This window comes from Augochlora pura, chromosome 4 (genome assembly GCF_028453695.1).
Source record: "Augochlora pura isolate Apur16 chromosome 4, APUR_v2.2.1, whole genome shotgun sequence".
Lineage (NCBI taxonomy): Eukaryota > Metazoa > Arthropoda > Insecta > Hymenoptera > Halictidae > Augochlora > Augochlora pura.
In genome coordinates, this window is record NC_135775.1 from 1,879,550 (window position 1) to 1,894,171 (window position 14,622).

Genomic DNA, 14,622 nt, shown 5'->3' on the forward strand with positions numbered 1-14,622 from the left:
TTTTTTTTCCGGGATTGAAAACCGAACGAACGAAAGATAACAATGAAACCGCCCCCCGTCCGACGGCGAACTGACTCGGATACGCGGTTTCCATTTCTCCCTGTTTGAAAGCGTCTCGCCTAGGAACCGGGTCCCGACGTTCCCCACCGATTTCTTACGGCCCTGTCAAAGGCTCCGCCGCTGATTTGAATCGGTCCCCGGCAAAGATTCGAATTTTCACGGAAAGTTCGGCGTGAGCGACGCGCCTTTAAATGGACTTTTAATGGCGGAATTGTGGAGCCGCGGGTATATACCGGGTGGCGAATTGCTCAAAATAATAGAGAGAAAAGCATTGAACAAAGATTGTTCCATTTCGAAGGGCCACGTAATATGATATAAATTATTTTATTGCTGGTGATGGTGTTGGAGAAATTTCTATCTCTATCGCTCTATAATATAATATAATATTATACTATAGTATAATTTTTCCAATAAAATAATAATTGTAAAAAAGTATCCCTTGTATTCCAGCAAGACAGGGACCCCTTTAAACTGCCATAACTTCGCGAGAAAAAATCGCAGCCGAGTGCCGTTTTTTTTAAATAAAAGAGGAAGGATAGAGCTACAATCTAGTCTAAACGGCATCCGTGAAAAAAATTTTGCCAACTCTGTGCATTTCGTCGAACTTGGCAATCTTCGATATACTAAATCTTTAATATGCTATCCCAATATTTAAATTATTAAAATGGCGTGAGTATATCATATCTAAAATCAAGATAGGCTGTCTTAAAGCAGAAGCTCCAAGTTTTATTTGAAAAAAAGAGTTACGATTCCACGATGATTTTTCGCCGAGTTATCGTCGGAAGAATTTGGCCCGCGCTGTAATTTCTTTGAGCAGCATAATTTGCGAGCGCAACGGCAATGCCATCGGTGTATTTATTCTCGTGTGTGCTCGGGAGATTTCGCGGCACATCGGTTGCCTCCTCTGGCATTAAAAGCTGAAGCCGCTTCTTCCAGCGAAAAGAGTTTGCGGATCGGTTGGTTCGTTCGACCGTAGCTAGCATTCGATTGCGGGCCAACACGCCCACACACCCACGTGGCCAAAGAGACACCGCGCGCCGTCGACGGCGGCTCGCATTTGCATGGAACAATATTATTCTAGCCACGAAATCGGTAACTGGCTCATTGACGTGCAAACGCGGCTACGAACGGTCCATCCGGTTACCTCCGATCGTTAATTGGAGCCCGGTATTTATTTATCTTTCCCGACGATGTTTACAGCTCCTCGCGATGCTCGATTTTTAAAAAAGTAAAGCAAAAATCGCATAGAATATAAAGCGAGCGTCAGATTATAAGTATTTTAATTGCCAGTCGTTTCAATTAAATTGAAACAGAATTCGAATCCTCTACAATATTATATTATTATTTTGGAAACCGCGGCGATTCTCGACACGCCGACGCTAACAAGAAATGCTAACGAAGGCGGAAGAAATTGCAGTGGTACAGACGGTTATAAAAATCGTTCGAGTGTGTTAAAAGTGCTAAAAAGTGCAGCGAGTAATTATTTCGTGTCCCAAATCGTAATATTTCACGCCGTCGGAACGCTGCTTGACCGTGTTTTTCCCACGCCCTTGGGCAAGGGCGCTGATGCGAATGTTATTATGCGTTCTACGCGGCGAACGTGTATGTTACACGGACGGGCTAACTTTCGTCCGAGAGACCGAGAGTACGCGTTCCAAACGCTAGATCCGTCGGAGAAAAAAAAACATGCTTGTTGACACGAAGCAGCGTGTTTCGACGCGCCCGCGCCGGTCCAGACGTATATTACTGTCCGTTAAACAATGGTGGCCGCGAGCGCGTGCTGTTCTTCGATTTTTACGGGCAAACAACTCTGACCGTTGCGGAATTCATTGGCTATCGATTGCTGTACAGGGTGGCCCGAAAACCGGCTACTCTGGACGACTCGTTTGTTTTGTAATTGTAGACGAGAATGTGTCTGTGAATAAAATAAAAATAATTTGATCTCTTGAGAATTATTTGCATTTAAAAATTGACAGAATACCAAGCATGAAAGAATATTCGTTTCTAATCATTGCAATCTCTTTTTCGAAGTTTCCTTGAAAATTGAACATCCATCGTTCGTGCGAGTAAAATGGGTTTTCCCGTCGGCCATATTTTCCTATCAAATTTGCGTCGTAACTGTCATTTGTTGGGTCTAGACTGGGAACGTATTTTCGGCGCGAAACCGTTCTAAAATCCAGCTGCCGTCGGAAGTTCGCGAAAGTTAAAAAAGTTCGGGCGCGGCAGAGGGACTGGAAAGTTGTGATTTAGCACAGAAATGACTCTTTTGTCTCTCTTGCATTTAGCTGGCAATTTGCTCTCTATCGATCCACCCGGGGGATTCGTCGTCGTAAAACCAAATGAAAGATTTTTAGTGCTTTCGCTGTAACAAGCGGTCCCTTATTCTTTGAAAAAAAAAAATAAGTCCGCGGAGTTTTCCGCGAGAACAGAATTGTCGCGCGTCGATTCGAAGAAGTGGAAACCAATTTAACGTTGACATTTTCAAATTTCTTTTATGGCCTTTGGAAAATGGACTCGCCAAATTTTTCTACGAATTCGTATTCTGCGCAATTTCGTAAGATATTTCAATTTTCCACGACATACTGTGAGTTACAAATATTCAAGGATCGATAAACTTTCGTTCGAGAATCGGCGAATTTTGCGATGCAGTATATATCGAATAAATAACCCATAAACGTGTCTATGCAATCTGAATAATTCTAGATAAAAACATTAGGCAGTTAACTACCTTATACGATAGAAAATTGCTACGGAAACTTTCGAAGCTGACTTTTGTCCGGCTGGTTCGACTCGAGCGTCCCGGTGTGCGGCGCGACGGTCTCGCGTGTTTCGCTTCGCACGTGCTTTACTCCGAGCAGAATTACCATATAGATTAGGCGTTCGCGGGACACGGGAAATAGAAACGCAACGGTGGTATCGACGCGGTGGGGGTGTGCCGCGTGGCGATTTTGGCTCGATTTCAAGTAACCGGGAACGACGGAACAGTATCCCGCCGCCGCGCCGCGTCGTATTTCGTCCCTGTTCCATCTATCTGTCCGGCGCTTTCTACGGCGGTACCACTGGCTCCCCTAAAAATACGAGACCGTTCTCGACTTACTCGTTCGCAATCCTTATCGGACGGACAAACACGACCGGCGGTTTTATTATCATCCGCTCCTTGTTCGCCGTCGATATATCCGCCGCTGCTTCGAGTGTTCACAAGTCTCCGGATTTCCACGGACGACGGACCGCTTTGCGGAATCTTCCCGCGAATACGTACTCCCAACGCCGGGTTTGCGGAACACGTGAAAATTTATTATTCATAGTTATTTATTCGATATAGACTGCACTGTCAAATATAAGCGGTCGCTAATTCTCGAGCAAAAGTATATCGATCTTTGAATATTTGTAACTTCGTTAAAAGATATCGGAAAATGATGAATCTTTTTTTAAATTACAGCTTAAAATGTCTATTTTAAGATGCCGTAGTCTAATTTTTAATATCGTGCATCTATCGCAATAATTTTTATATAATAGTGACTGTAGAATACTAAATTCGAGGGAAGGTTCATGATAGTAGAAAAATGTCGCTCTGCGGACTTGGAAAAATTTTTTTCGGACATGTCATTTACTATATTATAAATTTGGGACTTTCCCCTTCGATTTGAGGGCCGAATCAAGTCGCTGCGATTTTTTCTCGCGAAGTTACGGCGCTTTGTATGATGACTGTGCCTCTGGCGTTGGATTGTTCCATTTTGGCACGAATAAATTTAATATTATAAAATTGGTAGTATGACTAACTGCCTTTGCTAATTGCCATGACTAAATGAATTTACTTTAAGACATGAATCTTCTTATGGCAAACGAAATGAATAAAATAAACGAGTAGCAATTAGCCGTCCGCAAAGTTCGAAACAGCGGTAAAATAATTTCAGCCACGGGAAGCGACTTTGCCCGGCCACAATGCGCCGGGAGAGAGATCGAAACGCGATTCGTCGCCGCAGCGGCGGTATTAGTGGCATCGTCGACGGTCCTCTTCAGACATTGGCAGCATTCCAGGGAATAATTCCGACACTTCGGTACGTACGCCGGTGGGTTTCCGCGCAACATGCCGTATCGTATCGTGTGTCGCCGCAGCGCGAGCAGTCGCCGCACTCGAACCGTTTCGCCTTCCGCTTTCTCGAGTCAACCGACGTGACTTTTCCCTCATTAGGGGGCTCGAGGACGGCTTAGAATCCACTGAACGTGTCGACGACCAAGCGCGCGCCCCAGAGAAATCGGTGAAAGAACACACCGGTGTCGTGTCGTGTCGCCTCTTTCCCCCAACCCTCGATCTTCTCTCGCTTTGAGGGACCTACCTCTCTTCGGCACTCTTCTCCTCCACCCTTTCTCGCTTCGTTTCCTCTTCGGTCGCGCCGAGAGGTTTCACTCCAAACAAGAGCAGCGCCGTCCCCGTCTCCAGTAATAAATAATCGGCCGGTTTCTATTGACGCGGCAAACCGCCGTTGAATGCGATCATAGTCGTAGCGCGTCCCGCGACCGTTTCGTTTACGCTCGGGTTTCGTCGGCCGAGCAAATAAACCGTAACGGTCGAACGCGACGACGGCTCGCCTCGAGATGGCACTCGGGCGAAGCGCTTCTTCTTCACCGGCAACTGAATTACGGCTTTTTTTCGGGCATATTCGGGTCAAGACGTTCTAACGGGGAATAATCTAGGACGAAACTGTGTACAAGCGAGACCGCCCGCGCGTTCGAGTTGCTGCCGTGCTTTCGAGCTTTTTCTCTAACGGGCGGCAATATTTCGGGCCTAATTAGGTCTCTCTGGTCAAATATTGGCCGTCGCTACGCGCTCGTTTCACGGTGCCGTGCGCCGCTGGAAATGTTTTCGATCGCAGTTCGTTTTTTTGTTCAGCGGATTCCCGGATTTGCGTTCTGGATAGAAATATTTTAGATGACAGGTATATTTTAGTGTTATTTTTATGCGATGGTAGTTGAACGAGGACAAATATATCATTTATTCAGTGTGAAATAAATCTGGTTAAACACATTATTTATTCTTTACGAAACGAAGCACTCGAATATTATTTCTACCTAAATTACAACGCAGAAATAAATTATTAGACAGCGAATCCCCGCGTAAAATAAAATAATTCCGTATCTATTACAAGAAACAAGACTTTGCCATTATTTTCATTCTTCATCCATTTTCGCTGTTTTAAATTCGCGGTTACTTACATTTCGTCGTAAATGAGCAAAATTCGCGGTCCAATTAAATTACAGCTACTCTAATTATAATTAAATTTTTCCCGGATATTTCGACATACCTTTTTATTCCGAAGCCATTTTTTCCACATTTTACGAACACTACGTCGAAGGACAAATGGGCTCCCTTTGTGGAAAACCTTCTCTCTCTCCCTCTCATTAATGCAAAACGAAAAGCTCCTTGAAATTTCATACGTTTGCACACGTTTCCTCGCGTCTTAAAATTCGAGACCGAGATACCTGGCCTCTCTCCGTTCTTATTTTTAGTTCCTGGTATTTTTTATCATGTGAGAATTTTTATTAATATAAAATATACATTTTTTAGTTTTAGTCTATGATAATTTTTATTCTGTTACACTTTATTAATATAAATTAAAAATACGTCTACTTTATGGCAACCTTTGTTAATATAAAACACAAATCTTTATATTTATACGACAGCAATTTTTATTAATATAAAATAGATATTAATCTCCCTTTTAACAACGTTTGCTATACTTAAATTTCGAACTAGATTTCGCGAGTTTTGCACAATTTATGCCTCACTCGGCATTCGCCTTATCTTTCGACGTTTAACGGCGGATAGATCGACGAGCAACTCTGTATCTCATGGCGGTTCGAACGCTCTTAATGACGTATAATGGGATGGCCGGGATGAACTGCGGCGAGGCGGCAGCACCCGCAAATTCATCCGTATAATTGAAGTAGTTTGCGGAAGTTCGCGGTGCGGGACGCGTCTGGACAGAAACTTGGGAACATCCAAGGCCAAGACTGTACCGCAAATTCGAGCGGCCTGTGCAAATAGCTTGTTCGAAGCGGCACTTGGCCGTCTCTGTGTGCCGCAATCAAGTGCTGCGTTCCTGTTGATATTATCTCGATCGCAAACATTTGCTGTGCGGAGCGTCGCAGCGATGGATCGACCAATTTGAGATATCAATTTTGGAAATAATAATATTACGAAATAACATTATTTCTATTTTTAAAAATCGATAGAAAACAGCTGATTTTTATTACCCCCATAAATCTACTGTTAAACATTATTTTACCTGATTAATGTTTGCAACCACGGTGACGCTTTTACGATGGAATTAGGGCGGAGTTTTTGTGGATCACGTGTTTCGCGAAAGCTTCGACGTCGTTCGACCGCGTTCGCCTAATTTCAGCGACAGCGAATACAGAAGTTCGTTGTTTCTTGTTGCAGGCGTTGTTGCAAGCGCACGACGTAGCAGGACACGAAGTTTACGGTGAAGAAGCCACGAGGGTGACGCCGCCGCCTCTCCTTCCATACTTGAACGGAGGCGATGATCTCGAGGGGCAGAACGGCGATCTAGATCTCGAGAATGTCACGCGTGTCAGGCTGGTCCAGTTCCAGAAGAACACCGATGAGCCGATGGTAAGGCCCTAATCACAATCATAATTAAATCCGCTTCTCATTGGCCACCGTTTTTCGTTAATAACTCGTAGACGAAGCCTCCTGGACAATTTGTGCAGAATAAAAATTACCCGGCAAGCTTGTAAAATATACAAATTATATATAATTAAATTTATATTATTATAATTATATTGTACAAAATTATTTCTCTGAATAATTTTGTAAGAATAATAGAACTCGCAGTCTAGTTATCGATCATTAAAGTAAATCGAAAGGTCGTCTCCGTAATTGTCCCGTTTTACGTCGCGGCGGGTTTTATTTATCGCGGACTCGCGGTTCCTTCGGATAAAGTTCCGGGCGCTCGTGTAACTTCGCCGATAAAACGGGCCGCCGCCGTCGACTCGACTCTGCGGAAAAAAGATAGCGGCGCGTGTTCGCCGTTGCAATCTCATTCATAACGCCGGTTTTATGCGCGCTCGTTTCGCCGAGAGCGTGCTGCGGCTGCTGCTGCTGCTGCGCCCGGCCCGGCCGCGTTCTTGATCGCGGGACGCGCCATTAAACCGTAGCGTACACGCGTTGTTCGAGTAGAGTAATTCCGAACGCAATTCCCAGGGAGAGGATGTAATAATGATCGTATGCTTGGTTTCCAGGGGATCACTCTGAAAATGAACGAGGACGGCAAATGCGTGGTGGCACGAATTATGCACGGTGGAATGATACACCGGCAGGCGACACTTCACGTCGGTGATGAGATCCGAGAAATAAACGGGATACCAGTGGCCAATCAATCTGTCAATGCGTTGCAAAAAATACTCGTAAGTGACGCCAATATTGTGACGATCGAAACGATTCACCCCCCGGAAAAGCGCGGGCTCTGTATTATTTGTAATAGTGCCTAAACGGAAGGATATTTCCATTTGTTAAATTAGTTAGAAGATCACAGATTAGAATATTATAATTCTATAGCAATACTTTATTACAAGAAAAGAAATAATTAATTCCAAGTCTATAAATACAATTAACATTAATAACAATTACTTAAAAATCATCGACTATCATAATCGAACCAGCTGGCCCATACCCCTGTCTGTCACTCAGCGGTTCCGCTTTCTGTTGCAGCGTGAAGCACGAGGATCGGTGACCTTCAAAATCGTGCCGTCGTACAGAAGCGCGCCGCCACCCTGTGAGGTACAAGTAAGCCCTAAAACCCAGTCCCAATCCCAACACCCGACTACAGCAAATAAGCAAACAACGGCGGCGGCGGTGTCGACGAGCACCAGCTCGGACGCCGCCGCGAGCAAGCTCGGGAAATCGGTGAAAACCACTTCGGCCGCCGCTAGCAAAGAGAAGAGTAGCAAATCGAAGCCATCGAAAAACAAAAGTTCGGCCTCCTCGACCGAGAGCACGCCCAGGCGACGGTTGAACCCCTTATCGGCTCTCAGGTCGCGGAAATCTTAGATGACGGGCGACGATAGGGGTCGCCGATAGGTCTCTCCGAAGCTCTCCTGGCGCCAGTTTAAAGTAGAAGTTCGAATTTAATCTGTTGAACAGCCCTCTGTGTACCCGCTGTCCTTGGCCGTTGTTCTACAGCGGATCGTGAAAGTGCTCGAGCACGCGGGCTCGAAAGCCTCCGAAAATAATCGAGCCTCTTTTACGTGGAACAACTTTCTCGAGGACATGCTACACTTTGCTATGCTTTGCTATCGAAATTAATTGCAACTCTGCGCTTTGCTAAGAAATAAATATTGTCTCTATTTTTCTCTCCATGAACTTCGCTTTGAACGGCGTTCGAACACTTCCGCGAGCATCTAAGTAATTGCGATTTCTAGTAAAGGGATGTCGATCTTATAGTCCAGACGATGCAGGTGAATTTTTTAATGACTGTAGGGGCATAGATCATCGTCTCCCGGATTCTTCTTCTTCTGAGTCCGATGTCCAGTTCGTCTAGGATTTCGTGTTTATTTAGTAGAGAAATAATTCGACCTAGCCCTCGAATTGTTTCATCCTCGCCCAATTCTTGTCGCAGTTGCCATGGCCTAGTCGTAAATCTAGTCAGTCGCCGTGTCTTTTTGGATTTTAAATTCATTGAATCGGATTCAAGGGACAGGCTTATCTTCTTTTACGAAACGAATCCTCGCGGAGGCTACGATGTTTAGGAAATGTGATCCGTATGCCGGAACTGTTCAAGAGGCCTCGGAGGCGATCAAGGGCAAACATGCAACCGTCTCAGCCGAGTGAGAAAGTAAAAGTGTTTACGTTCTCCGCGTCATCGATCCACGAGAAATGAGCACCGTTGAACAGCTCCGCAGTCGGATATCCAACGCCATAAGGTATACAACGTTGTGTCTTAGAAGTTCAATGTAATCGCGTACAACTGTGCATACATTCATTGAAGCAAATTCAAACACCGTGGTCTATGTATTAATCTGCACTAAATATTATCGTCTTCACGGTCGCCTAAATATCGATACATCGAGTGATATACTAATTAATTAGCGCAGCGATTCGACCGGAAAACCGGCGCGGCCCGCGCAGCGCTTTCGAGCAGGCAGTGGAATTTTTCGAATCGTCGCCGTCAGTGGAAAAAACGCGGGAAATGCGTGGCAACATTTTTCCTCATAGCTTTCGGTCGTTAGCGAATAACTATGCCAGAACCGTAGATTTCTCGTGTGAGTTTAATTTAAAAAAAAAAACGTTGCAACTTCGTTCAGAGAATTTCGGTGGATTTTGTTTTCACAGTGTTGAAAGTGTCGTTCATTTTTTACTTCTGTTTTAATAGTTTTTTTATTTTTTTTGGTAGGGCGTTCGTAATGGTTAAAAAATGTTTTCGCTGATTTAATCCTGCCGAATGTTTTACAGCTTGTGCGTGGCACCGTGAAACAGCTTCGATTGAAAATAATTTATTGACAAATGAGAAAGTGAACGAGAAAGTAACAGATTTTTCCTTCGACATTACTATCTTGCCATGTGATAACAAATACTCGATTTAAAGATTTTCGATTCATTTTCTTTTCGTTACGTGTATTTTTTACGTTTTAATTGCATTACGTGCATTACGTGGAGACGACTTTTATCTTGCATAAAAATCCGCAGTCTATTTATCTTGTATACAATACACGGTTTAATAATATTATATATTTAGAAACGGTATTAAACCATAGATAGTAGCACTATTAAAAATAAGAGTTTTCACGTAGCACTGTGATCGATAAATCTCGAATGAATTCTAACAACTCTAACTAATTAATCTGCTTTTGAGAAAGGCTTAGCTCTCGATATTAGAATGTGCGATAATAGACTCTTGTGAATTAATTAAATAATCGTTGGATCTGTCAATATTTTTTTATATCAAAGTATCCGATTGAAAGTCGTAGATCGTTTAAAGCATGATTATTATAAATGTTGTCTGGAAAGCTGTTTCGGAAAAACAACTAGGCGAATTATTCCCGGTCGAGTAAGTTGTTTGTGGTTTTTTTTCGTATCCAAAGTGATTTAATTGGATGGGGGTTGAATTTTGCTCGGTCCGAACCCCCCGGTTTATGGAGATGGCCACTTAACCGGGACATTCTGAATATTACGGGAGCAGTCCGAGGGACATTACGTAAACACAGCCGGAGATATCAGATAGCTAGCCTAATTTTAAGTAAATTCCCGTAAGCGCGCGGCCGGGGACAGCGCGCGCGAATGCAGTTTTAATTAACTCTGATTAGTTCATATTCCGGGTTTCGTTTGTGTAACTGCATATTGTCACTTGTTTCGTTAACCGGCTCCCTGATAACCGCCGAATCGCCTAATTCAACCGGGACCACCGACTCTTACGCTATAGTATCGCCGGACTGTGGATTCTACGGATTTCAATTTTCTCTGTGCAACAATTTATATACAGAAGCTATTCGCGAAAATATTTATTTGGAACAATCGTTTGTGATATAATTCTGAAGATTATAAATGAAACAACATAATTTATAATTATATTTATAGTATAGCTATTGTTAATTTATTTCCATTGGTTTTTTATAATCATAGCAGACGATTTTTATATCAAAGATTCCGTGCATTATAAATCGTAGCTCGTTATATATTATCGAACAGATGCGCATTGTAAATTGATTAACCATGTCCGTAAATTCTCGAGCGAATTCATTGGCGAAACATCGTCGAGCTTTTATCACGATGTTCTGCATTAATTGTCTCGAAAAACAGTGTCGATAATTGTGCCAACTATTTTTCAAATAAAACGCCGATTAACCATTTCTTGATAAAAGAACAAATTTTCGTTCGCAAAGCGTGGATTTTGTATAAAAAAAATTCACAGTCCAGTCGATCGTAAAATCAACGGCTGTTCAAAAATTAAAGTTATAAAAATTTCCAAATTAAAATCGTGTGCCCATTCTCGATCCTGCTGTTGTCAACTGACTCTCAATAATCGAAGACAGCGCTCTCTATCGGCCGGAGACAGTAACGAAAATCGACGGTTGGCGGAAGCGTTGATCTCGATCATTATAGAAAGAACAGCGGACAGCGACGAAAGTGCCGATTTAAATACAGTTTCGTGTTTTCTTCTCGCGAACAGTGTTTTCGATTCTTCCGAAATGACGCGCGAATTTTTGGGCAGCTGTGTCGCGTGGTTTAGGGCAGCGGCGTGGAAGCTTCTAAACGGAAACAGGAGGCAATTCCAGACCGGGTATGTTCTCTTAATAGTTGGTAATTTATACGTAGCCGGAGTGGAAGTTGCCGAAGCTTCAACACGGCCGGAGACAATTCGCATAGTGGTTTGCCGTGTACTTTGCGGAGCCGGTGGCTCCGCGTTTTGATTTAACGTAGAATACATCCCGTGTTATGGTATAACCTAGTTAAACAATTGAATGGCGTCCTCCGCTGCCAATAGTTTAACCTAACAACCGCCCGATCCCCGAGCTTCGAGGTTTAGTCGAAGTCGATACGACGATTAGAGTTCTCCGGTGACGTCATTTGTTTGTTTGCAATACGTTTTAGACGAAACGTTGCTAATTCGAACGGACTACTAACCACGTGCCCTGGAAAGACATACCGCACGTGGGATTGTTTGCCAGAGCACATAATTCGGTTATTATAAACGCTAGAATATTTTGCTATAATCAAAGTTTATTATACCGGGCGTCCATCGTGGAATTTGATTATATTAAATACTGGAATTTTCTGCTGTAATCAAAGTTTAATATACCGCGTGTCTCGCATAGAATCTAACCACACTATTTGCTAGAATTTTTTGTTACAATTGCAGTTTAATATACCGTGTGTCTCGCATAGAACCTAACCATATTAAACGCTAGAATTTTCTATTCCAATGAAAGTCTAATATACCGGGTGTCTCGCAGATTATATCACGTATTTAATCTAGGATAAATCTTGCCTATTCTTCTCTTTGTCATCGTAAACAATTGTTCCTGGAAAAAATACTCGCAGAATTCGTCCGAAAGTAGTAGCGCATACGTAGAGAGGATGCATTACGATTAAATGTTAGAAACTCTATCGAGTTACGGTAGATCGTGTAGGACAATAGGTTATGTGAGGGGTAGCTAATTACTGATCGAACTAGCCTAAATACGTTACGACAGAATTTATTGAAACAATCGCGGAATATAATACGAGTTAAGGGTAGTATTAGATAGTTAACGTTCGAATGAACATTTTGAACATTTCTAGGCATCGTTGTTCGGATAATATATATTTACGGAATGCTCTTGTTCGATTAATAATATAGTTAGGCGGAATTAGGAAGAACTTTGGAATTTCTTCTCTCGTAGAACGCGCGTTAGGGTAACCCGATGTAAATTAGCGAATCGATACTTACGGTCGAGATTTTCAAAATTTTCAAGATTTTCGTAATTTTGGAGATTTTCGAGATTTCGATTATTTTGCAACGCTGTTCGTCGACCAGAGTAGTTTCTCGTCCCGCGTTATTTCGGATTTTAGGATCGCCGACATTTCAGTATATCATACCTGTATAAAAGCTTTTCTAGGCCAGGCGTTCAAATACTCTAGGGACTCTTTAGGCGAGCCAAACGAAACGAATCCCTGTTGAAAACCCTTCTCCGTCCAAGAATATACGTAGCCTAGAAACGGACGATAACTTGGCGCCAGGATACAAAGGATAGCGTTAAACAACGCAACGCGTTCTTCGATGCACCTCTCGTTTGTTTAACAATGAGCCCTCGATACACACCTTCCCCCCCCCCCCTCTCTCTCTCTCTCTCTCTCGTTATCTCTCTCCCGCGATTAGTGCTCTAGTTTCGATTATTTTATCGCGACGCAACGAAAACGACGCGCGCCGGCTAATAAACGATTGCAATTACCGACGAGCCTCTGTTGTCCGAATAAACAAGATACATATATAATTGCGTGGAACAACTATGTTTATTTTCGTAACGTTGCACTCGACCCACCAGCCAACGCCAATTTCATTATTCCGAGCGACCTCCCCCTCCCCGCAAAATTACCAACAATTATATTTGTTTAAACGCTCTCCGGCGAACGCCGAGACCGTTCAGCGGTTATTATTATTTTTAAGAAAATGTCCGACAATTAAATTGTTCCAATTAACCAGTCAGCCGTTGCGGTTTTATTGTTTGCGTTTCATTTTATTCGATTTATTTGCTTCGATTACGATCGATTTAATATTGCATATTTTAGTTAGAACTGTTGTTTAATTAGTATAGTGTTAAACTAGGATTTCCATGAAATGAATGAAAAATCCATGAAAATACTCCCACACATAAATTCTCTTAAAACCTGAAACGAAAAAATATGTCGTTCTTCTTTTTCTCCGGAAAATTCATCTCGCAGTAATAAAACGAAAATATTATTAATATTCGTCGACTATATAGGATCGCAGTATTCTTCTGTTTGAAAGATTCATACATAAATCCATAAAGATCTCCGACGGTGATTCGACGGGGGGACTCTCGCGGGCAGCAGAGGTTCCGGTAACGAGATATCAAGAACAGGGAAACCGCGTAACGAGAATCTCGACGGATTCTTCCCATGAAATTCTGTATTTGGGTTAGCGTCTGAACTCTCCGCCCCGGCTCGAGGATCTCTTAAACATCGTCGAACGATCGGAATAAATGTGTATTTCACGATCGAGTGCGCTGTACCGCCCTTACATTATACCTACAATCGCTACGGGAAAGTATTCGCGCGGTGCTAGTCGATGCTCGACGAATTGCCGATATTTAAAGCCTCCTAATTTCGTAGAAATGGGTCGTGCGGCAGCTAAATTATATTTTCGTTGAAAGTTGAAGCCTTAAAGAGCTACATTCTTCACAATTTTAATATTCTACCATAAATTGAATTTTTAGTTGACCTATTTCGAGAATTTTTTTAAAATTAAAATTATAAAATATATTTATTAGTTATTTATGCTTTGAACTAGGTAATTTAGCAAATAATTCGATACTACTGATTATTATTTTTATTATTATTATTACTATTCAAATATCTCTGAAACGAGTCGAATGTCACAGGAGAGAATCTCGATCCTCGAGCAGCGGGGCGCCATCTTGATCCATCGTTTCCTTCCGCTTCGAGAGAGGTTATATTAAGGTTATGTCAACGGTTCGGTTGGCCCAAACGGTGGAAAAATACTGTTCGTCGAGCGCAGGGTGATCGGAGTGTTTTATAAGGTGTAGAATAGTCTACAGAGATCTACGATAATTAAAACGACGTTGAGACGTGTGATAGATTTAACTGTTATAGAAACTGCGTAAAAGTAAAACCGTGGTATAACGGAGGGACTAATTAGTTCAGGAGGACTTATCAAATCGAATTCTGGTAAAGGAGTCGTGGAACTGGACCGAGCGATCGGTCGAGGAATACATAACTCGTAATACGTAGACGTAGAGAGCAGCACCGAGGGTATCGGGGAAAAAATTCAGGCCGGTCAGGATTCATTTCAACGATTCGATTTT

The 14,622-nt window shown here is 42.7% G+C and overlaps 1 protein-coding gene across 6 annotated transcripts in view; it reads left to right on the forward strand.

Annotated features, from left to right (window-relative positions):
* Window positions 1-14,622, forward strand: part of Cask (peripheral plasma membrane protein CASK) — a 222,577-nt gene that overhangs the window by 171,714 nt on the left and 36,241 nt on the right. For 4 of the 6 annotated variants that reach the window (XM_078179411.1, XM_078179413.1, XM_078179415.1 and 1 more), the window contains 3 exons: window positions 6,503-6,694; window positions 7,324-7,488; window positions 7,793-7,867. In XM_078179411.1, coding sequence (XP_078035537.1) covers window positions 6,503-6,694; window positions 7,324-7,488; window positions 7,793-7,867 — 432 coding nt within the window. The remainder of the gene's footprint in view (window positions 1-6,502; window positions 6,695-7,323; window positions 7,489-7,792; window positions 7,868-14,622) is intronic. The other 2 variants (XM_078179412.1, XM_078179414.1) reach the window with 1 other exon arrangement.